This window comes from Sesamum indicum, linkage group LG15, assembly GCF_000512975.1.
Source record: "Sesamum indicum cultivar Zhongzhi No. 13 linkage group LG15, S_indicum_v1.0, whole genome shotgun sequence".
Taxonomy (NCBI): domain Eukaryota; kingdom Viridiplantae; phylum Streptophyta; class Magnoliopsida; order Lamiales; family Pedaliaceae; genus Sesamum; species Sesamum indicum.
Window position 1 is genome coordinate 7,891,555 of NC_026159.1, and position 24,031 is coordinate 7,915,585.

Genomic DNA, 24,031 nt, shown 5'->3' on the forward strand with positions numbered 1-24,031 from the left:
ACATATGCTGATGGTGCAGCCGCAGAGGTTGAATTGAGAACAGGGCTGGGAATCATCTAAACTAGCTTCTCATTGTAGTTTGTTGTCTTAGTTTTATCCTGACGTAACAGATATGTTGGGGGTTTTATAATTCAGCAGTTGTTGATTACTGGAGAGTACATTCATACAGGCATTTTGTTTGATGGTATGAGATTTAAATGATCATTGGAAAGCAGAAAAGTTGGATCAATCAGTTAGTCATTATGTGTTGTACGATGGTTTCAAATATATGAATATTAAGATATGTTCAAGTTATGGTTAGTGTACATAACTATTTAAAATGATTGTATGTGTTTTATGTAATGACCTTACTCAGAATTCTATAACAAGTTTCTCTAATCATACTTTCATAGCAACTTAGTGATTGATGGACAAGATGAGCTTCTGAACAAAATGTATAAGAAGTCTATCAGTCTTGAGTATTATTTCACAACTCTTAGGTTTGATTCGTTATTCGCTATTCTTACAGTTTAGTATTATCTATCCCTTTATCATCATGGGCCTTCATCAATGCAATATTATCTAGACTAAGTATAATGTTATGTCTGATTGTTTTATACAAAATAAAGATGGTCATAGTGAATGAGTTGCTAAATTTCTTATTAATTTTGAGAAAACTGATATCCTATTTTGTTTATACCATTATTTTCAGAAGTCAGGACAGGGTCCACCGACTCTGCTAAATGCCATATCTCTGAATTGTTTGGTAAAATATGAACTAAAATTGAATCTATTCATCACGATATCATCTCTAATATTATATGGTATGGGCACATGACCTGAGAAAAGAGAGGAAAAGCATCACGGGTTTGAACTGAATCATCTCCTTTTCTAGGCATGACACTCTTTTAATAAGCTCTGGGAAACTATTAGCGACTGTGCTTGTGGCTTTTCAATACTGTTTAGGCCTTTCTTAGGTCAACCTCTGGAGCGAATTTGATCAACCTACGTTTAAGGTCAATCTTCGACTATATAGTAATGGTATGACTTTGAGAGGTTCATCATGATTCTAATGACGAAGTACGGGACTTAGGTGCAGATGTGGAATTTATATGGCCTTGGGGTCTCCTATTTCAATAGCTAGCTGTTGAGATAGGCTGTTTTAAAGTTATATCAACTCATATCAGAGCCAACCACTACTTCGCCCAGTATGCTTCATTCTACATTGCGATGTCACTAAAGCTAGGTTAAGTTAGAGCAAAGCTAGTCCAAGTGGATAGTGACAGTACAATTATTTTTGTCTAACGCTAGGGCCTAGCACAAAGTTACGAGGTGTGGTGGGTTATTCTGATCCTAATTGCTACTTATGGAATTCAAACCCAATACAGGTGTCATGGGTTATTCCTGTTGGGTTTATGTTATTGGGTTCTCCCACTTTAACAATGAACTTTTTATGTTAGGACCACGAAAGTTGTATCAAGTTCACCGGAATATTCACTATTCTGCATATCCATATTACATATTATATTTTCATACATATTGGGAAGAAGATTAGCATCAAGTTACAGATGAGAATGTCATATATATGTTAGTCTAGGTGACATATTGTTCCACAACAATTACTGATCATTTATGTATTTTAATGTCGTACCAGTTCTCTTCTAATTGGCTAGCTCTCTATGGTTTTCAGATCCACAGTTCTTCATCATATCATGGAACAACACAGTTTCTTGAGAATGATATTAGAGTAAAACCAGACCTGGATGCCCTAGGTGCACTAGGAGATGCAGGATGGTACTGCATTGGTGCCATATTGTGGACTATGAACCAAAAACTACCAACAACTGTGGCTGCTCTACCATCGACAATAAGAAACTCAGCTGGAGTCATCTTATCATGCAATGCTTCTTTATACTGGGATGAAGAGGAAACTGTCGCTACATTTTACTGCTCCTTCATCTCGCATGAAACCATGGACTTGTCAGTGTGTGGTTCCAATGGTTCGCTTCATGTAGAAGACTTCATAATCCCTTATGAAGAGAATTGCGCAACATTCAGCTTCACGTCCGGTGCTAAGTTTGTGGATATGCATATCGGTTGGAATGTAAAACCTCAAGAAGTTCAAGTTGCTACGCAGTTACCACAGGAGGGTATGATGATTCAAGAGTTCTCCAGGCTTGTAAAGGGCATTAAAGATCTCGGACTTCAACCAGATACTAAGTGGGCTGAAACCAGCAGAGTCACGCAGCTGGTGCTGGATGCCGTGAAAAACTCCATAGATAATGGTTATAAAGCTATCCAGATGTATACGACTAAACTGGATGTTTAATAATAAAGTGATTAGTTTATTTTTACACAATCTTTGTATACACCCTATAATCGCTTTCATATAATCTTAACTTTCTGAAATTCAATGAAGTCCGGACCATCACCACTTTCTATCCATACTCCGGATAATTACATTCATACCCCCAATTTATGGTTTATTTAACAATGTTAGAGTATGTGATAGAAAGCCAATTAGATTGAAATTTTTGTAATCTATTTAGTAATTTTGTTGTAAATATAATATTGAATATATGAATAAATTAAGTATGCACTTTGGCATTATGTGTTTGTTGTGCTTGCGGTTTATCGTTATACTATTTTAACATCACAATAAAGCCCACAAACCAAAAAAGCAACCTATGTAGTTGGGTTACGTATTGGATGACAGTTGCAAAACCAACTTCTGAGGGTTGGGCTTGAAACATTCCAAGTCAAAGATCTTGACACAGGGCATCGAGAGTCTTATAAAGACCTGCATTAAGAGTTGCATTCATTTGATGATTGTCGCATTTCATTGACGATAGACATTGGACGTCAATGCAACTTTAGCGAGCAATTGACAAGGTTGTCAAACCTATTGAGCTGACCTGCGTGGAGTCATCATATAGAAGCCTTTGAAGTTTGGTCGAATTGATGGGTACTCCTCTGCACCGATAGTACGGGATTAGTCATTGGACTTTAAAAACCATGGTAGTCACATACATGTTATGGTTGTATCTTGGATTTGGAAAGAAATGACCTTGTCTTGGATGTTGCAATTACAAGCCTTGTCCAGTGCAGTCATAATATGCAGTGAGGATGGTGGGTTTCAAGATGAACTCGTCCTCTATCAGTTAATGACAGTTACATCTCCTATATGCTCTAGATGTGTTTAAGCTCTTTAAGTATGTGGTCACAACTGTTGGTCAAATAGATAGTGGTTTCCTATGTTGACCAATAGAATAAATACTTCTCGAGTATTGGGCATAATTGTCTAATCTAGGATGAAACTAATGCCCTAGACTTAGACCCTGAGACAGCTGATGGAAGGACCCAACCTGTATGATACTCCAGAGCGTAAATATTCACGATGACATTAACCTAGTCTCTAATGTCATGAACTGTTACTAGACGACCACCCAAAAATATTTAATTTAATTAATTAACTGTATTGGACACAAGCCAACTCTAATTGAAGGTGAACCTAAAGAGACATACAAATTACTATGAAAGTGGTATAATTAATTTAGAATTACTTATAGAAGAAACTTGGTCAAGCCACTTTGGCTAGACATTGAGGTATTGCTCCAGCTTCAGGCGTATTTGGCCAGTGGGGCCTTCAAGGAGGAGTCCGAGAAGAATAAAGCCAACCGGGCGGTGAACCCCGCAGCGTCCTCTACTGTGTACTGCGGGGATTCTCCTCTATCGACATGCACAATAGGAAGATGGTAAGTATATTACAGTATTTTTAAAGGTTTATTATTATTTTGTACATATTTATTCTTTTACAAGAGGCAAAGCTTGGTTGGCTACCCAAGCAAATGGAACTGTTCGCCAGATGCTACATGAAGAAGGCGGACGGCGGCTGGAGCGGCCTGAGGGCGACTGAGGTGGCGGTAAGTACCAGCAAATTTTATTTTTTTAAAAATAATTTTGGGGTAAAATACTAATAATTTTATTTGTTTTGCAGGAGACGTTTCAAATGTTGATGGAGGATCATTAGCCTCAGCCCACGGTCGAGGACCACGATACCACGGTCCGATAACTGTGCTGCAGTTGGGGGTAAGAACAAGAGTCGTGTATTCAGCCTTAGTTTTGAGACCCATATATCTAGTCGGACCTACACATCACCACAGTCACTGCCACAATCAAACCCAACCATGCAGGATCCCATCGGCTGGCTGGAGACGATGATAGCCGACATGATGGCCCGTCCCAGCACAAACTTCAACAGATCCCTCGATGCTGATGAGGAGGGTTTAGATTAGGTTTTATTTTTACATTAAAATAATATTTTTGTCCTAATTATTCATATTTCTTCATAATGTTTATTACATTCCATTATTTCATATTTATCAAATTAATTAAATTCATAAATATAATAAATTAAAAATTTTATTGATTAATTTATTATACTTTATTCAAATACATTAATTAAATTATTTTTTTAAAATTTATTAAATATATAAATTAAATAATTTACAAAAAAATATTATAAAATAAAAAATTAGGAACGATTTTAGTAATTGTAAAGAAAATAATACAAATCTAAACAAAAAATTGTTCCTAATACTAATGCTAAAATAATTCTAAACACGTGTTCCTAAATAAGATTGACCATTTCTAAAATTGTTATAAGAGACTGTTCCAAACAAAAAATTTATTGTTCCTAATATTATTTCAAAAATTGACCACCAAACAATTCCAATGGTTGTTCGTAAATATATCACCAAAATACAAATAAATACAGTTTCAAAATTCAGGCATCAGTATTACAAAACTTGTTTAAATAATATCCCAAATTAAATTATATAGCCATACCAAATGTTATACAATGCGTTCCAATTACCAAAAATTAATTTTTATAACTAAATACAATATTAGGAATGATAATCATCAATGTGCTACAGTAACCGTGCCAAATTCGGATAGTTCCTCACTAACAGTTTCTAAATAGTAGTAACACTGTCTACAGTGATGGTTCATAAATTGTTCCAAAATAACTTTTCCAATTTCTAACCATTCCAAATAACAAAAAAAAATCGTTATAAAAACCGCCCAAATCCCGTATTTTTTGTAGCGTTTGTGTTTTTTGAATGAGCTCTAAAGACCCCTTTATATATGTGGCAAAGAGATAGAGTTGTGATGCACTTGAACACTTTTTGTATTATCTCTTCATAATTTAATTTAAAATGATAAGTAAATCAAATATTTGGCAAGACATGATTGGTTAATTTAACATTATCTCTTTAATATTTGCGTTTTTTTAAAGAGAAAGTATCAAATTATTTGCCTTAATTTGATCAGAGAGTACATACAATTGCTCAACAAAGTCCGTCTGATTGGCTTGAATCTTTGACTGCAAGGCACAATTTCATTAGTATAAATATTTCAATTTTGACACTTGTTAGTCATTGATTTGATAACCAAATATATATTAACATATAAATTAAATTAACTATTTTCACTTAAAATTAATTTAATAAATTCCAAAAATATAATTAATAATTAAAAAATTATTTTCCACTTGTCATAATACAATTAAGCATAATCTTTACTTCCACATCCGTCACAAAATTTTTCCGACTCTATTAACAAAGATGTGTAGTTGCCCGTCACAAAATCCATCCACTCACTCCAAATTATTAAAATTCATTCCAAATAATTATTTCTTTTGTACAGATGGTGACATATTTTCTTCTGGACATGTAATGTGGGATGATATTTTATACCTTTTCGTAAACATGTACATTCCTTCTGTTTACAACGTGGGAAACTTTACCATTCACACATTCCCTTTAACTCTATAAAGTCAAACTCAAGTGGTGAGTTTGGACATTATTCTCTCTTTCATCTAAAACTTAGTGTAGAAAACATACTGAAATTCTATATTTACATAGATTACATTTAACCCATTCCAATTTAATATAGAACCCACGTAATTATTAGTTAATATTTGATACATGTTGAGATTTGTGTGGTCTAAATGTGAAGGAAATAAAGAAGCAGCCATTGTAGAGCAAATCCGCTCCAAATTTGTATATATTCTTCCAAAAAACTTGTGAAGTGATACAAAGAGTATATATACACATTGGGCATAATCTCTTCTGACAAATCTAACAAATATTCTTACAAAAAAAGACAAAAACAGTTATAAACGAATCTATCCCGTATCTAACGAATCTGTATCAGAATTTCCTGTGACCTCATGAGATGCGACCTGGAGATAGGTGGAAGGTACTGCGACCACAAGGCCAGCGACCTGAACTTGGATCTCTCTATGACCGGCAGCAACCTCCTGAGGAGCGACCTCTGGACAATGTAGTCGAACAGTTGAACTATCAACAATACACACCCAAATTCCTTAACCAATTTTCCAACAAGAAATACTGCATATCGAATGAAAATTGTTCTGCAAACATTATTTGCTTGTAAACTCGGAAAGATGTGCTGTTACTACGTGATAAACAGAGATTAGCAGAACAAAGTTACAAATATATAAGCTGCAATCAACATTACAAAGTCAATTCTATCTTGCCAAATTACATCTACCTGATCAGTCGGAAACAGATCAGTAGTTGCAGACATTCATAGCTCATCCGGAGACGTTCATAGTGCAAAGTTCATGTATGTAAAGTCACACGCATGCGTCCAAGCATATATATCTGGACTGAAAGATGCATTTTCGGGCTTCATCTATATTCTTTTCTGGCCCCCAAGTATAGAAATCAACTACCCTAACGAGCACATCTGCATCATACGAAGCTCTCAAAGTCTGAGAGTGAGATCAGGCGTTGAATCTCTGTTAAATGGTGGTGTTTCCTTGACAATGTTAGCTGTAGCGGCCTGATGAAAGCTACCTGGCCATAGCAGCTCAGTATCTTCATCCTCCACATATAAGGGCTGAAACAGGTAGCCGTTTTCAAATCTTGTGCTGGCTTTTATTTCTGTTGGCCTTAACTGAGGCACAAATCCATGGTGCACTGAAGAGTGAGCTTTAATTCCTAGGCACTTGAACGCTGATCCGTGCAAAGGGAGGGAAGCCACACTAGCATATCTCTCAGCAATTACGCCCATTCTTACTGCCCGTTTTGCCAGCGTTCTTTCACGTTTATGTGCATTTTGGTGGCCACCAAGAGCCTGTGAGCTGAAGAATTTTCGTTGACAGAAATTGCAAGAAAACGATCTTGGCGTAACTGTTGCCATGCTTTGGGTTACAGGTTCGTTGGTGCTTTCACTCGTGCTGGATAACGAAAATCCTCCAGATTCCCTGCCCGTTAATTCATCATGGCCGAATTTGAAGCTTAGAGATAAGTTAAGAGAGACGGATTCTGAGCTCAACTGATCAAAGCTCACAGGATCTGTGCTGTGATTAGGATCAGCGACGCTGCCCTTGGATGAATCGACGATGGCTTCTCGGATTGAGATGTTAGAAGCATCTTGGCTGTTAACATCGTCAGATTCATTCTCAGAGATGGCCTCCACTTCAAGATCAAGCTTCGACGATTTCATTGTTGTATGAACTTGGTGATCGGTTCTATGATCGATACTGGAAATAGCAGAGACCGTCCCGGCTGCCACCTTACTGCCAGAAGCTGAGATGTCTATCCTGCAGCTATAACTTCATATTCAAAATCGCTCAGAAGCAAAAGAAAGAGAAGTAATAGTTGGAGAGCAATTTGTAGCCAACTGGTTGAGATTAGTAATCAGTTGAGGCCAGTAAGAAGAAATAACTTAAGTACATCCAAAAAGAAGTAGGGTAAATTTCACCCACACCAGATAAGGTGTATAATAACACAAATACCTCTAGGAAAAACTCAGTGTAAAACATAGCTGAAAACACCGAAAAATTATAATTTTAGTCATGTAATTTAGGGAGTGATATTATTTATTTTGACCAAAAAATTATATGTGACTTGCACATGATTTAATTGAACTATTATTTTAATCCTGTAAATCAATTTATGCATAACCTAAATGTCAATTCCCCTAAATTACAAGACTAAGAGTACTTAATTGGATTATGTGCAAGTCACATGCAATTTTCTCTCCAAATTGCGGGGAAGATGATTAATTAAATTTGCTAAAAATTGTATATTTTCCCCTAAAACCTTAAGAAATAAATTCCTTATTTTCTTGAAGAGTTTCTGTTTATTGAAACTTTTGAATCTGTACTAATACAAAACAGATAATCAAACACATTAATGTCTAAGCTCACGTATCTATCTTTCTCTTCTTATATCCGAAGAAATTGTTCAATTACCTCCACAAAAAAAAAAAAAGAAAAAGAAAAAAGAAGTTCTCCCAAAAAACAGAAAAAAAACACCTTAAAAATGGAATTCTCATTCACACCAGGAGTAAGCAGCAGCAGCTGAGGACAACGTAAGTTTAAATGCAGAGACTCGAAGTTTATGTAAGGAAAATGGTTGCAAGAACAAGAGAATAGCAGAGAACATGATCATTGTAATTCAGGTCACTACAGAATGAATCTCAAGGAAATCAGTTGCAAGCCAACAAAAGGGAAAACCAGAAGCTCAATTGCTGAGTGCTGAATCCAATCACGAGGAGGCTGAAAATTCAAGTGGAATATTAATGAAGTATGGCGCTGAGAATCATGCAAGATGTGAAACAAACTCACCCACCACCACTAATTTGCAGAATCCACTACTTTGGTGCTTCATTATATGAAAAAGGATCAACAATTGGGTCTTCTTGTGTGTGAAACATAGTTAACAACCCAGTTCAGAATTCAAGGCAGAGAAGAAATTGTAAAGAGAGAGAGAGAGAAAGATGGGGTTGATGGTTATTAATAATAATGGCAAAGCAAAGGTAAGTAAGAGAGAGTGGAGGGAGCAGTGGTGGGGTGCCAGACAAGTCAGGAAAAGAAAAGGAAAAGGTGGTGGTATTGGCTTTCTGTTTGTATATATATATATATATATGCATATAGTTTTAAGATATTGAAAAATGAGATGAAGTGATCTCAGTGTCAGCAGCCACCCACCCACCCATGTTTGTTATTGTTTGCCTTGTTTTCCCTTAATAAAGTAATAATGCTACTTCAGATACAGACATGCATTGGTCTGTCTGTCAGTATTAGCTATATTTATGATTGTTTCACTGCAATGCTACATTTATATACCCCATGCAACCACGGCGCTTCCCCAAGAAACTCTGCCCGTAATTTATCCAGTTTGTTCTTTAGGTTACAACGTTAAAAAACTAAAAAAGAAAAACGGTATAGCTACAGAATTTTCCGTCAGCACAAAGGCGTCGGCGTTTCTGACAGCTATTCCAACAGATATAAATAAATTTCCAATGGACATCAAATGCTAAATCGAGGATCTTGAGTAATCCATTAGAAATTTATGATTTGTGGTGAAATCTGTTGGAAAATTAATGGGAATATGATTCCATTGGCAAATATGTAGGAATATTTTCTTTTCATTGAAGTTTTCCGACAATTTTTGCTATAGCCCATTGTTGTAGAAAATTTCAAATTAATTTTCGGACGACTATAATTGTTTGTGTGGCATTTCGACCTGATCCATTAGGCCGTTAGAGATGCACCGTGGCATTCGTCGGGTTCTGGATTTGGGATGACCTATTACCTAGCGATCAAGCCCTTATCTCTGATTACTACAACACGAAAAAGATGAGTGTGGAGAAGATTGATGCGTTATAACATGTGATAAGAAAGTCAATTAGATTGAATTAACTTGATGGATGTAGTAAGCGTTCATCCTTGACAATATGTGTTTGTTGTGCTTACTATTCATGTTGAACTATGTTAACGTCACAATAAATGTTTACAGATTAATTGAATAATCGCGTGTAGTTGGACTGGGTATTGGATCGCAGTTGTGAAACCTACTTCTAGAGGTTGGTCTGAAATGTTCCGTCTCGAGGATCTCAAGACAGGGCATCGAGAGTCCTATAAATACTTGTACTAAGTATTGCATTTATGAGATGAGTTTTGTGTTTCATCGGCGACAGACGCAGGTTATCTATGTAATTTTAGTGGGTTGGTTGACAAGATTGTTGAGTCGAATGAATTGACTCTCGGGGAATTGCCATTTTGAATCCTCCCAAAGGTTTAGTCGGTATGCTTGTTATTCTTTAGCTCCTATAGTATGTATTAGTCATCGAATTTGAGTAATCATGACAGTCGCATGCATATGATGGTTGTACCTTGGATCTGACTACTTTGATGTGGTCATTACAGTCCTTGTTCAGTGCAGTAGAATATGTAGTTAAAATGGTGGATTCCAAGATAGAATCTATCCTCTGTGAGTATACGACGGATACATCGCCTATGCGCTCTTAAATGGTTTAGACTGATTAAATCTGCGGTCATAGTGATTGGTCAAATAAGGAATGATTTTCTATGTTGATCAATAGAGTAAACTCATTCCAAGTATTAAACAAAGTTGTCTAGTCTAGAATGGGAACCAACGCCTGATTTCATATTCTAAACTAAGGGCGATAGGCGGTCGACGAAAGGACCGTACCTTTATGAAACTCAAAAGCTTAAATATTCATACAATATTGCACCTAGTCTCTAGTGCTATGACAGTTGCTAGACGGCCACCATGGTGACATAAATAATTAATTAAATTAACTTTAATTAAACAATTATTTTGGTGGTCCGTCACATTCTCGGGTTGATCCACTTTCTTTTAGTGGTATTAAAGCCCAATTTGGTGTTGGCTTTAGATTTTACTTGAAATATGTGTTGGACATATGATTACGCACTTATTGATTTCGAAAAGCATATTTTGGATATTTGTTATTTTATGGAAAATTGAATTTTATGTAATTTCTTAGTTTCAGTTTTTTGCAGAGAAGGATAAAAATTTGAAAAAAAATTAGGGCTTTTTAGCAAACAGGGCAAAGAGAGTCGCTGTCGGTATGGATACGCGCTCAGGCATGGTGCTTGCGCAAGTGGCCCTGCCTCCTGCGCGCGGCCGGCTATTGTCACTGTGCTTTTCTTTTTCCCCCTGAAAATTTGAATTTTTTATTTTTTCTGCATTTTTTGAAATTTCTGATTATGTGTAATTTTTATTTTGTTAGATTCATGTAAAATTTAAATTGCCTTAGATTAATTTGAAAATAGTTTCTAAAGAAAGGAAAAATAGTAATTGTACATTAGTTGTACGACTTTTAATATCAATTTTTCAATTGCATTATTAAATGTGTATTTTCTGCACGTAGTTGTGTTAATTATATTGATGTTGAATATCATGGTTATTAAATACATTGGATGTATTTATGTATTATTTGGGCATGTTGTATTTGATATTTTCACGTTCATTGTTTGATAAACAAGGGATAACCACAAAACCCAATGGACCTATGTGCATAGTTTATTATTTATTGTCGGGTGAGGGCTGCTTGTCTTTTTTGTTTTTAATTTCTCTCTCATTTTTAGTTTGAAAATAATAAGACGTTTGATCTCCCTCCTAATGTACTCCCCTCAACTTTTGAGTAGAATTTCTATTTAAGTTGTAATAAGTCTAGTTAGGAGTGAGGATTTATTTAATTCTATTAAATGTAACTTGGAGATGAAGGCCACTTAAGGAAGAAGTGTTTTCCATTGGATACTTAAAAGGATGTTTTGAAAACTTGAGGTGTCAAGAGTTGCATTCATGGTAGTTATAATATTCATAATTTTAAAATTATGATCTCATTAGCTGTAAACTCTAATAAGTCTTGAATAATGATCCAAGGATGTTTGGAAAGACGATATGTGATATTAATTACGGCAGTGGTAGCCACGAGATCTGAGATGGAGAGTTATGATCTCGCTGGTCCAGCTTGATGGTGAGAAGATTGTACTCGAATGTGTCCTGAGTGACATTTTGAGAAAACTGTATCGCTTATGGACCATGGCTAAATCCATATGGATTATGCTTTCTATAGTCATATGTGATGACAGTGAGATACGACAAGTGGATGTAAAGACCACATTCCTTATAAGATCTAACTCATGGCGTTTTATTCAAAGGAAGAACAAAAGGTTTATAAATTCCAAAAATTCAAAATAAATGTGTTGAAATCTTAAATATAATGATTTCTTAATGAATAGGATTCATATTAATGAAGATCAATGGAAGCTCAATAAATAATATTTTGATGCTTTGAATGGATGACGTTTTACATCATTTGATGATGGCAAAATGTTAAGGACACTAAAGCATAACTCGCGACTAAACTCTCAATGTAGATTGGGTAAGATTTCATATATTCTTGTGACATATAGAGATAGGACGAAAAAGACTTACGGAAAGACCTAATTCGAAAAGTCTTATTGCCCTAATATGGTTAGGAAGTAGTATCAGCCATATGCTAGTGATGGTTACTGCGCTACCATCTACGAACATATTTCCAAAATATGAATCACATACATCGGATAATTGTGTGCTTACCATGAACACAACATAGATATAGTCATCTCTTGCTAGATTTGGGATACAGCCGTCACACATATGTGACTGTCGTAATTCCTAATGTTTGATGACTAAATCCCATACTATTGGAGCGTAGGAATGTTGGTCATGCCGACCAAAGCCTCAAAGGCTTTCATATGACAATTCATCGTGAGTGAGTTCAGTTAGTTTGACATCCCATATCAACCACCCACTAAACTTGCATAGATGTCCTCTGTGTGTCACCGATGAAATACGACACTCATCCAATGAATACAACACTTAATGCAAGTGCTAATAGAACACTCGATGTCCAATTTCAAGATTCTCGACTTGAAACGTTTCAGACCCAACCTCTAATAGTTGGTTTTGTATCTGTCATCCAATGCACAACCCAACTGCTTTAATTGCTAATTCGGTCTGTGGGCTTTATTGTGATGTAAAGCAACAAATCAATTTAAATAAGAATTTAACACAACAAAACAATACCATAGAATATAACTTTTATTTGCAATTCAATATTACATTCAGAAAGAAATTGCTTAAGCAAACTACGGAAATGCCAATTTAATTGATTTTTTAATCACCTATTCTAAGAGTGTCTATTGAGTTCTTCTCGGGTCTGACTTGGCTTCCATACATGCAATCTTCCTAGGCCCCCATGGACCTTCTCTTCTAATGGTCCCCTTCTAGGGGATGGGGCCCGAAGTCTTAACCCCCTGGGTCTCTTGCTGTCTTAGGTCTTTCTTGAGGTTCTTTGCGCATTTGGGCTACTTCTTAGAATTTATATTGTTTTAATATTATATATATATATGTATTATATAATTGATATATAATTTTAAAAGCACTATCAATTATATAATTACTATGATAGCTTTCATTTGAATTAGATTAAACTTGATTTGAATAAAAAAAATTGCCCCACACGATTACTGCAAAAGTTCACGAACAACTGCCAAGAACAGTGCTCGAGACGCCGCCTGCGCTCCTTCCATGACTCTTGAGTTGAGGAGTAGGCCCTGACCAGCAGCAGCACCACTGCATGCATCGGTCCCCCATCATCAAGCACCAAAAGCCCCACTCAATCACCCATCTCTCCATCATCACATGTTTTAGTATAATTTCTTCCTGTTACGAAGATAATTTAGTTAAATGAGTGGCTCTAATAAACTATTTTAGTATAACTTCTCCACCATCTTAGTGCTGTGGCTTTACTTGTTCACATGCTTACTGCCTTTAACTTTTAGTTAGTAATAATTAAGAAATTTGAGCATCATGATGCATGGGCTTATCCGCAGATGAGTTGATCCTACTTTAGAGTGGCATATGCTTTGATTAGGTCTGCCTCTCCCTGGTATTAGATTCTCCAACTTGTGGGGATATAATACTAGGTTTTCTTCTGTGCAACTCCATCAACACTACCCTATGTTATACCTCTATATCTTGTTTTTATTTTATAGTAAATTAGTACGAGTTTTTCAGGGATTTAGTGTACTTGTAAATATTTTTTCATTGTTTTGAAAATTATGAACACCTTTTGATTTTAACTGTCGTCCAATAATAGTCCAATATATTAGATTTCTATCCATTTTTTGTAGTGAATTGGTCAAAGTGCTATTGTGGATTATGATTAGTAAATTTTACTTATCTTTTTAAAGGTTTCTGAATTTTTTTATTAAATAAGTGGATAGTTTTTTGTGATTTCTAATTTTTTTAAGGATAAATTAAAACGAGGTACTTTGAAATTTTGAATAATTACGAATATTTTCTCATTATTTGAAATTATAAATACTTTCTTTATGTTTAATAAAATGTAATCCTAGAATGGAGTATAGAATTGTCAGCTTTACTCTTATTATATTTTACTTATAAAAATAATAAAAAAATCAAACAAGATTGATAGAAAATTTTAGAAATTATAAAAGAATTATCGACTTTGTCTGTAAAGAAGTTCAGAAAAAATAATAAAATTGTAATCATAGTTTACTATAGGCATTTTGGTCAGTTCAGTATAAAAGATAAATACAAACTTAACAAAAGACTAATGGATTGGGCTAATTGTTAGATGACCATCCAAACAAGAGGGTGGTGGTTTTTTTCAAATAGTAAGGCATATTTGTAATTATGCCAAATTTCAGAAGAGCTCGTTTTACCTCCATTGAAAGGATTATATAATTTCAACAAATATCAGGAAAAAGAGGATATTGATAGTTTTTCATACAATACGGGATATTAGTAATTATGTCAAAGTTAAAAAGAGCTCATTGTAATTTACCTTTTATTTTATTTTCATTACTTAAAAGTTGAGGTGTTTATAGAGGATTTAGCGTGTAACAGATGAGAATTTTATCCGTAAATATTAGGGGTGGCAAAATGGGTTAAGAATAGGTTCAACCAAACCCAATTAGTTTTGGGTTGGGCTCGGTTGATTATATTAAAATAGGTTGATATGGGCTAGAGTTAAATAAGATTATATTTTATATGGGTTGATAATGGGTTGAAATTAAAATAACAAAAAAAAGAAAAGGAATCCACCATTTTCTCTTTTTTCATATACACACTCTCACATCTCTTCCACGCACAGTCCTCTTTCTCCACAAACATAAAAAATAATAGACAAATTATTTAAATAATACAAAATAAAAAATATTATAAATTGGTGGTTGTTTAAAAAAAATTATGTAATTCAGTTCTACCCTTTTTTTTAAGTTTCTCACAACTGCCTGAACTTATTTATTAATTCTTTTTAAGTTTTTGAAGTAATATATATATATATATATATACTATATTAAAAAAATCGCATTTTTACTTACAAATAGTGGTTACTTACATCGCGATACCAATTTTTTAAATCTTACACCGCGGTTACTTAAATCTATGTTTATAGTATAAATTTAAACAATTGGTTTCCCAATGTAAATAATAGCTATTTGTAAGTAAAAATAAAATTTTCTTTTTTATACAGTATATATATATATATATTCTACTTCAAAAACTTAAAAAAATAATAATAAATATTCAGACTTGCTATTACCAATAGCAGTTCTGAATCAACCTCCTGCACTTGTAGGCGGTTGTTAGAAAATTTATAAAAAAAGTAATAAAATGACAGAATTGTAATTTGAAATTACTGTTCTGCCTAATTTCATAAATTGTTTTAAACAACACTAAGTTTATAATTTTTTTATTTTGCATTATTGAAATAATTTCTCTGAAGATAACACTCTCACAACTCCTCTTTCTACACATGTACACACATTCTCACATATCTCTCTCACACACACTACCATCTTTCTCAGCTATTATACACTCTTACAATGGTTGCTGCTTCTAGGCAAACCTTCTAGCTGTCTTTGCACCCCTATCTCCTTTATCACTGAGCGATCATTTAGGGGCCTTAATTAGCTAGTGATCCAAGTTATTTCCCTCTCGACGATGAAGCTTATCCCCCATCGTCTCACTGGCCTACGGTGACCCTTCTATATCTGAGGTCATATCTAGTATTCTGTTTTCCTCGATTTGATACCGCTCTCGCGGCCCGCTCTGATATCTTATCCTTCTTCCTTTTCTAGCGTCCGACTATCTAGCCTTTCACTTTTGAGGTTGACGCCTCTCTCATTAGTATCAATGATGCATATTTTTTAATCATTGCTTCATATTGAATCAATATATTTATCAACTCATAAAAATCTTTTTCAAGTCCATTCATGCTATTATTGACAATGGACGGGACAAAAGAATGTGGAAGAGGTTGTACATCACATCGATGTACGTTTCATTTTCAAGATCAGCCTCGAGGTCTTTGAGCTTCTCTACAATTGATAGCATCTTAACCCGTGCTCTTGTATAAATGACCCTTATGTCATCTTCGTGCCGAAGAGCGCCTTCCTTGCAGCATATATAATTAATTCAAGCTTAATAATTAACTTATTGGATAAATTATTTAATTCAATTAAATAAATACCCAATAAAAATCCATATAATTATTTAATCTAATTAAATATATACAAGCTCAAATATACTCAATTAATAAATCTAATTTATTAATCAAACCCAAATGATTAAGTAATTGGTCCATTGTCCATCTCCACTAATTAATGATCAAATTCATTATTACACAAGTTCATCTACTAATTAATTAGTCTAACAAATTAATTATCCCAAGCCTCTTTATTAAATAAATTCAATTAATTTAAAAGGTTAATCCAAATTTAATTAATTCAATTAATTGAATTCGTGTGACATTTATTAAATGAATTATCCCAAAGAAATGATCCAATTATATTTTTCTCCATGAATTGGATTAAATTAATTTATTTCTTCTAAAATTAATTACATCACTTCCACATTGATTTAGGTTTATTCTCGGCTAGAGTACTTGGACTTGTGACTAATAAAATTAGCTTAATCTAATTTACTTTATTGTTTTTTACTATCACATAACTAGAAATGCCCGTTATCATATGTGGCCTTCCAGCAATGGTCCACGGCACTAGAAATTAGGTGAATGTTCACGTGAACATTTCGAGGTTGAATTTCATACAGAACGGTCCTTTTGTCGACAGTCTCCCAGCCTTAGTCTAGGTCATGCAATTAGGCACTGATTCCTATTCTTGACTAGGCAACTATGTTTCATACTCAAGATGTGTTTACTCTATCGATCCAATTTAGGAAACCCATCCCTCATCGATCCACCACTGAAGCTAAAGACTTTGAGATGATTTAGACTCTTTAAGTCTATGGCCTTAGCGATTGATTGAATAGAAAATGATTTTCTATATCGACCAATAATGTAAATGCATCTCAAGTATTAAGCATAATTGTCTAGTATAAGATGAAAACCGACACCCAATTCCATACTCTAATTAACCTAAATGTTCATACTAACATTCACCTAGTCTCTAGTGTCATGGACTATTGCTAAACGACCACCGACAGTGAAGAGTGTTTTCGGTTAATTGTTACTTGAAAATAATTGATTTAAATTAATTTAATTATTAATTGTGTTGGACACAAACCCAAGTTTAGATAAGTATGAATCTAAAGAGTCGCACACAAATCCCTATGTGATCGATAGAATTAATTTAAAATTGATTCTAGAATAAATAAATTAATTTATTTGGATTACAATAATTAAAATAATTTAAAGAGAATATAAATGATTGGGTCATTTATTATGAGAGTCCACTGGAGCGATGACCCAAAAATCAATTAATTGGATAATTTTGGATTAGCACCTCTAAGTTATTTAGATTAATTTATTTAATTTAATTTAATTGATTGACTGGATCAATTAATAAATGTGTGGATTTCAATAAAGTTTTAAATTAATTGAGTTAGTTTGAAATTCATTTGATATTAGTTGGACTTGATTTAATTTGATTAAATAAAAAATAAATCAAAATAGGTCCACCACTTAAAGTCTATGCCCAAAGGGTTAAAGCAAGTTGAGGAGGAGTCGAAACTCTTCGCGTGAGCAATGAGGTTGCTGACCATGATGGTAGTGGTGCACATATTATACTAACATGGTTGGATTGAGCACATTTTGTGCATTTGTGTGTAGGTAGTTTTGGAAATTACTTATAACTACACAATACACAATACACAAAATCACCCCTCTTACTAGAGAAATCTAAAATTCTCATACAATTTTGAACTAAGTATTTAAGCATCTTCTATTTGCTATTATGATGCATTTGAAAACACCAAGCACCACAAAATTCAAAGATAACACCCTTTCGAAATTGATTTTAAGTTTCTTTTATTTACGCTTCCGTCGTGTTTTCGGGTCATACCAATTCTTTCAAGTTTCGGTGCAATAATGAGGGAAAAGCAACAAATATGTTCTCAAAAATGGCTTACCTTGTCCCCAAGTAGCTCCAGAGTATTTATAATACCAAATGTTCATGCTTGTAAAGATCCACATATTGAAATCTCCCCAGTTCGAGTGTTGAATAATCAACGATGGTGAATTCGGGTCATTAGATCATTTCGGATAGCAGTTGGAAATGCATAACTTTTGTCTTATTTGGACATTTGAAACCCTATAGGGTATTCTTGTCTTTTACATGTCTTTCTTTCTAAACTTCCATCACATACCAATTAATGCGCATTCGCCATGTACATCAACTACGATATCTATAACCGATATACTATTATTAAAAATTAAAATCCTATAAAATAAAAATTAATAACAAATTAAAACGTACATTTAACCTTACAAAATACCTCAGAAGAATTAAACAAACATCATAAATATGACAACATTCAAGGTTTGACTATCAAACTATAACGATTTATAGAGCCCGTGATGTGTCTTACTCTTACATTATAGCTTGCGCTGATTCCGACGCCTCTGTCAAAAAGTAAAAGTAGCAATTAGGCCCTTTTCAATATTGCAAACCTTTTCTGACTCATGTTGTTCCATTTCTAACCATGCAGGAGGGATTCTCTCACCGTCATGAAATCTCTATTGTTTTGTAACCCTACTGTTTTCGTATTAATCTATAACTCCCATAATTTTAAATATCACAAATCAAAACTCTATTTTTTAAAATAAGAACATTATCTCTTTAAATGAATTGATGGGACTGCTAGGAAAAAGAATATTGTTTTAGGAAAATTCTCGTTTTGATCAAATTTGATCGAACCAAATCAATCATAAAGCAAGTGTAATATATTTGTCATGTAATTGGTCACTTTTCAGAACGGTACACCAATCATACAGAAAGTATATTGCACTTTCCATGTGATTGATTAAGGTTTGATTGGACGTGATCCGATCCGATGTCGAAAATATTGTTAATATTAATTCTAATCGATGAGTAATGATTTAAAATCTTAGAGTCATATATATAAGGAGGAATTTAACTTTTTTGCTTTGGTCCTGAACGTGATTAGCCTCATTTATAATATAGAATAAGGATACCTACAATGAAAATTGAAAAAAAAAATAAAAGATCTTTATATGTATCTGATCTAAAAATGTCAAGTTACATGCATCAAGTCATATTTGGATGTTTAACTTATGTGTAAGGCTCAATTTGTCACTTTCCTCAAATTATTAAGGGGGTGAATTTTTAATTTGGTAAAATACACTTTGTCCCTGTATTATTTTCATGTAATATTTATCCCTTTAAACTAATTAAATATAACGCATATATACCATCTAAAATTAAATTTTTGGACAATATTTTAGTTCAAAGAATTTATTTTTTTTAATATTTTTTATTTTAAGTTTAATTAAAAAATTTATCTTTTAGTTATAATAAAATAAAATATAATCAGTGAGTTAAATAGTTTGAATTTTATTATATTTTTACATAATAAAATTTAAGTAATGAATGAGTACAATAAATACAAAAAAAAAAAAGATTTCATGAAAAATTTCTATTAATTTGGTAAGAAAGTCATTAATACTATTTATTCTTTTACATAAAAATAAGTAGTTACATATCGGTTGTTTGAATATATATATATATATATATATTTTAAATATGATCAAATATATTTTTTTATTTTTTAAATATATTTTCTTTTGGTTAAGCATATATATTTGTCAATTTCTTTTAGAAACATATATGAGTTGTTGGTTATATTATATTTGATACATATGGTCCAAAGAAATTCAACCTAATCAAAAATAAAAAAGCCTAGCGCCTCCCCCTTCAACCACACGACCTGCGAAGGGAGCAGGAGCTCAAAATAGCCACAAATTTAGCCCAAAAGGAGATAATTTGCCAAGCCCCATGCTCAAATGTCCCCCACGTAACATACACTTGGTTCGCCAAGTGTACCTCTTCGTCAATATGGAGAACATGGTTCGAGGGAGGTCCTCGCCCTGGACTCTTTGGAGGCTAAGACTTCCTAGCGACTAGGAGTATATGCTAATGAAGGATGTCCCTCAATTTAGAGATAAGCATTCAAAAGTACCCAACAAGAGATAAATGTGGATCATGGCTTACCCAAATGACTATTATCCTCTTCTTTCTGAAAATGAAGGAAACGTGCAAAACCCCACCGTTAGCCATTTCTTCACATTAGGAATCTTAGTAACCTCTATTTCCCTTCTCCCTGCTAACTTTTTCTTGGAACTTCATGCTCCTACCCACAGCTTTCTGGCTTTTTCTTGCTATAAATTTCCTTTTGGGACAGAAATCCATGTAAATTTTCAGACAAAAAAAGATAGGAAACCAAGTTGATGTCCACCATGCATGCTTGATGAAAATGAAAAGGCAAATGGGCTGTCAAAAAGCAAATTTGCCCATCTATTTTGTCCTATGTTTATTTACCTGCAAAAAGCAAAAGATTCCAAGTAAATAAATAAATGTGCATTAGGTGATGATTTAGAGAATTCTCCTATGCTTTATATGGTTTCATTTTCCGCTAAAATTTTTCAAAAATTGAAATGGAAAAAGGAAAAACCAAACATGTATAAATACTGTAGTCCTAATATTGAATAGGTGACATCATTATGACTGTAAATTCTCATAAAAAATTGGAATTGTTTGTGCTTAACATACACACTTCAGTAAAATATAATATTAATTACAAAATATTACTTCATAATTTTAAATTTGTCAATTATTAACACATTTTTGTTGACAACTTAGCAACGAAATATTAGGAAAAAATTACAATTTTTTAATCCTATAGTTTAGAGCGAGTAAAATTCTAGATCCTGTACGAATTAAGTTTTACAATTAAGTCCATTAATTTTAAAATTTTGACAATTTTATTTCTTTCTCCAGCCAATTTGATCGAAAAATTGCATGTGACTAGCACATGTCCTGTAAATCAATTCGTGCAGGCCAAAAAAATGTCAACCCTTAAGTTACAGGACTATAATTACAATTCAATTAAGTCATATATATAAGTCACATGCAATTTCCTTACCAATTGCTAAAAAATGACTAACATTTCAAAATTCCAAAATTACAAGATTAAATATAAAAATCAATTCGTGCAGGACAAAAAGTAACACTCCCCCTGAATTACATGACTCAAATTATATTTTCTTCCAATATCAATGATAACAATTATCATCACTATATATATGTAATTATCGTTGAGTGACAATTTCATACACATATTTTTATCACTAATTTTCGCTAATAACAATTTTTAAGAAATAATAGTTACTATTAAAATTACGAATCTTATTATTGTGATAAAAAAAAATTCTCGTTACTAAATATATAATTACAGATAATATTAATTATTTTTTTATTACACATATATATACGTGTATATATCTCAAATATTAAAAAAAAAAAGCGTATTAATTGAGAACAAACATGGAAAGGTATAAAAGAAGTGAAGTATGGTAGATGATATCTCACCGTTTCCCCCGAAAATCCTCCTCACAAAAGTGAGGAAGATGATTAGCAATGCAACACCCGCTAATAATCCAATAATTATAGCAAATGTCTTCTCGGACTCCCCATGATGAGGAGAATCTGTACCACAACATCCAATTAGTTTCTATATTATAAATCATCATAATTTAAAAAAAAAAATATGATAGATCAATACGATATGTAATAGTCAGACAGATTAATACAAAAATTTAATTTTTTTTTATCATAGTTATATCTATAATAATTTTTAGTAGTGACTAATGTATTGATCTCACTTGTAAAAGTAACGGCTAATAATAATTGCGGGGTAGTGATTAATTAAATTTTATTATATTTTTTTAATTATTATTATTTGCTAGTGTTAATTATCATGATTAAAGTAATAAAAAATTAAAGAATATTAATTAATCAAGAGTTTCTAGAGGCCATTGCAAATGTAATAGCAAAAAGTAATCGCCTGTGATCAATTAGATTTTCCGTATTATTTTATGTTGACTCTAAAAAATAACATTGATTTGTCATAATTTTAGGCTATAATTATTTATAAGAATATCTGTTGAAATTAAAAAACAAAAAAGTATAAGCAAGAATTTCAGTTTATGGTATGGAGAAATTGTGGGTGATTGAAGGATTTCCTTACCATGGTTTGGCCCAGCATAAAACTGGGCACCACTGGTGGAGTACCTCGCGTAACACTTAGCTAAAAACATGTCACCAAACGCAGCGCCGCCGCACTCCGCCTTCAACCGCCGTATCGCCTCCGTCAAGCAATCCTGACACTGTCCCATACTCAAATCCCCTATGCACTGCGCCACCCCCTGAACATCCTCCGAGCCGCCAACCCGATATGGACCACCCGCCCCATTTAACCCGGACAACACCGCATCACGACGGCTCATTTCATCCTCATTATACCCATTCGACGGCCCGCATTTCTTCATTACAACAGTCTTGTCCTCCACCCCGATAAACGAAGCATTGTCGTACTTCACGAAGCACCCCTCGAGCTGTACGGCGCCGCCGCATGTCTGGGAGCACAAAGGGCCGAGATGGGTCACTGCTCGGGCCACGCAGGTGGCGCAATCCGGCATGGCTAAGTCCGCCCGGCATTGGTAAAGCCCGTACACTACGTCTTGCCGGCTGGACCCCATGATTGTGAACTTGTTGTAGGCGGAGTAAGTGGCTGAATTGACTAGAGAGCTGAGGAGAGAATTAAGGTTTGTTTCATACTGGGAGCCGGGAGTATATTTTATCTGTGAGCAGCCGCCATAGAGGAAAGTATCAAGAGAGGACTGTGCAGGTTTGAAGAAACAAGTGCAGAAGAGTAGAAGGGAAAATGTCAGGATTGGAAGACGATGATGGCAAAATGCAGGGTTTTCCATGTTTGGGGGACTGTGGAATTTGGCAATGAAGAGTGTAATCTGTACGTGAGTGTGAGTGGCAAAGGGTATGAAATGGGCTGCATTCAGGACGAGTACTTAAGGAGGCAATTGTGTTTTTAAAATAAAGGCATGACATGCAAATCTTTACTGGAAAGGAAATTGCACATGGATCAGGGTACAGCCACTAAAGCGGTTTAATAATATACTAGTGAACATGTAGAGCTTGGTGGAAAATGTTCAAAGAGTTATAGTGAGGATTGCATGTGAAAAGGGTACTCCTGATCATGTACACCTTTGTGAAAAGTGTTAGCCATTTCTTCACATTAGGAATCTTAATAGCCTCTATTTCCCTTCTCCCTGCTAACTTTTTCTTGGAACTTCATGCTCCTACGTACCCACACAGCTTTCTTGCTTTTTCTTGCTATAAATTTCCTTTTGGGACAGAAATCCATGTAATTTTTCAGACAAAAAAAGATAGGAAACCAAGTTGATGTCCACCATGCATGCTTGATGAAAATGAAAAGGCAAATGGCTGTCAAAAAGCAAATTTGCCCATCTATTTTGTCCTTTGTTTATTTACCTGCAAAAAGCAAAAGATTCCAAGTAAATAAATAAATGTGCATTAGGGGATGATTTAGAGAATTCTCCTATGCTTTATATGGTTTCATTTTCCGCTCTCGAATTCAACAAGGTATGATGAAAAACTAATAGTGGTTTGTGATGGCTTGGGCACGAGAATTTGGGTTGATTAGGACAACACAGAGGTGGTGGTTGATTTTGGAGATCCATCCTCATAATTTTTGTTGTAGGGTGCAAAGCCAAAATTGCACTCCACATGTTTAGTATCAGTTGTCTATGA

General features: G+C 34.0%; 3 protein-coding genes across 9 annotated transcripts in view; 1 reads left to right on the top strand and 2 right to left on the bottom strand.

Moving 5' to 3' along the window:
- Positions 1–2,333, top strand: part of LOC105178205 (uncharacterized oxidoreductase At4g09670-like) — a 3,146-nt gene extending 813 nt beyond the window's left edge. Inside the window, exon 2 of the mRNA XM_011101622.2 lies at positions 1,670–2,333. Within this exon, the coding sequence (XP_011099924.1) occupies positions 1,670–2,308 (639 nt within the window). The 3' untranslated portion in view covers positions 2,309–2,333. The remainder of the gene's footprint in view (positions 1–1,669) is intronic.
- On the bottom strand, positions 6,726–8,884 carry LOC105178206 (zinc finger protein 4-like). Of its 6 annotated transcripts, none has more exons than XM_020698899.1 (2): positions 8,645–8,884; positions 6,726–7,610 (listed from the first exon to the last, which is right to left on the bottom strand). In XM_020698899.1, exons 1-2 carry the CDS (start codon positions 8,685–8,687, stop codon positions 6,775–6,777), a joined length of 879 nt encoding a protein of 292 aa, XP_020554558.1. In that variant the 5' UTR covers positions 8,688–8,884; the 3' UTR covers positions 6,726–6,774. The 6 variants fall into 6 exon arrangements, with proteins under 6 accessions (XP_020554558.1, XP_020554562.1, XP_011099925.1 ...); XM_020698903.1 differs by having other exon boundaries at positions 8,649–8,882; XM_011101623.2 differs by having other exon boundaries at positions 6,726–7,615; positions 8,649–8,882.
- LOC105178207 (cysteine-rich repeat secretory protein 60-like) lies at positions 18,667–23,367 on the bottom strand. 2 transcript variants are annotated; one of them, XR_002288362.1, is made up of 4 exons: positions 22,431–23,367; positions 21,773–21,889; positions 20,396–20,722; positions 18,667–18,786 (listed from the first exon to the last, which is right to left on the bottom strand). XR_002288362.1 is itself a non-coding variant. In XM_020699178.1 (3 exons), the coding sequence occupies exons 1-3, from the start codon at positions 23,170–23,172 to the stop codon at positions 20,715–20,717; spliced, it is 867 nt and encodes a 288-aa protein (XP_020554837.1). In that variant the 5' UTR covers positions 23,173–23,367; the 3' UTR covers positions 20,024–20,714. The 2 variants fall into 2 exon arrangements, 1 of the variants encoding a protein (XP_020554837.1); XM_020699178.1 differs by lacking the exon at positions 18,667–18,786 and having other exon boundaries at positions 20,024–20,722.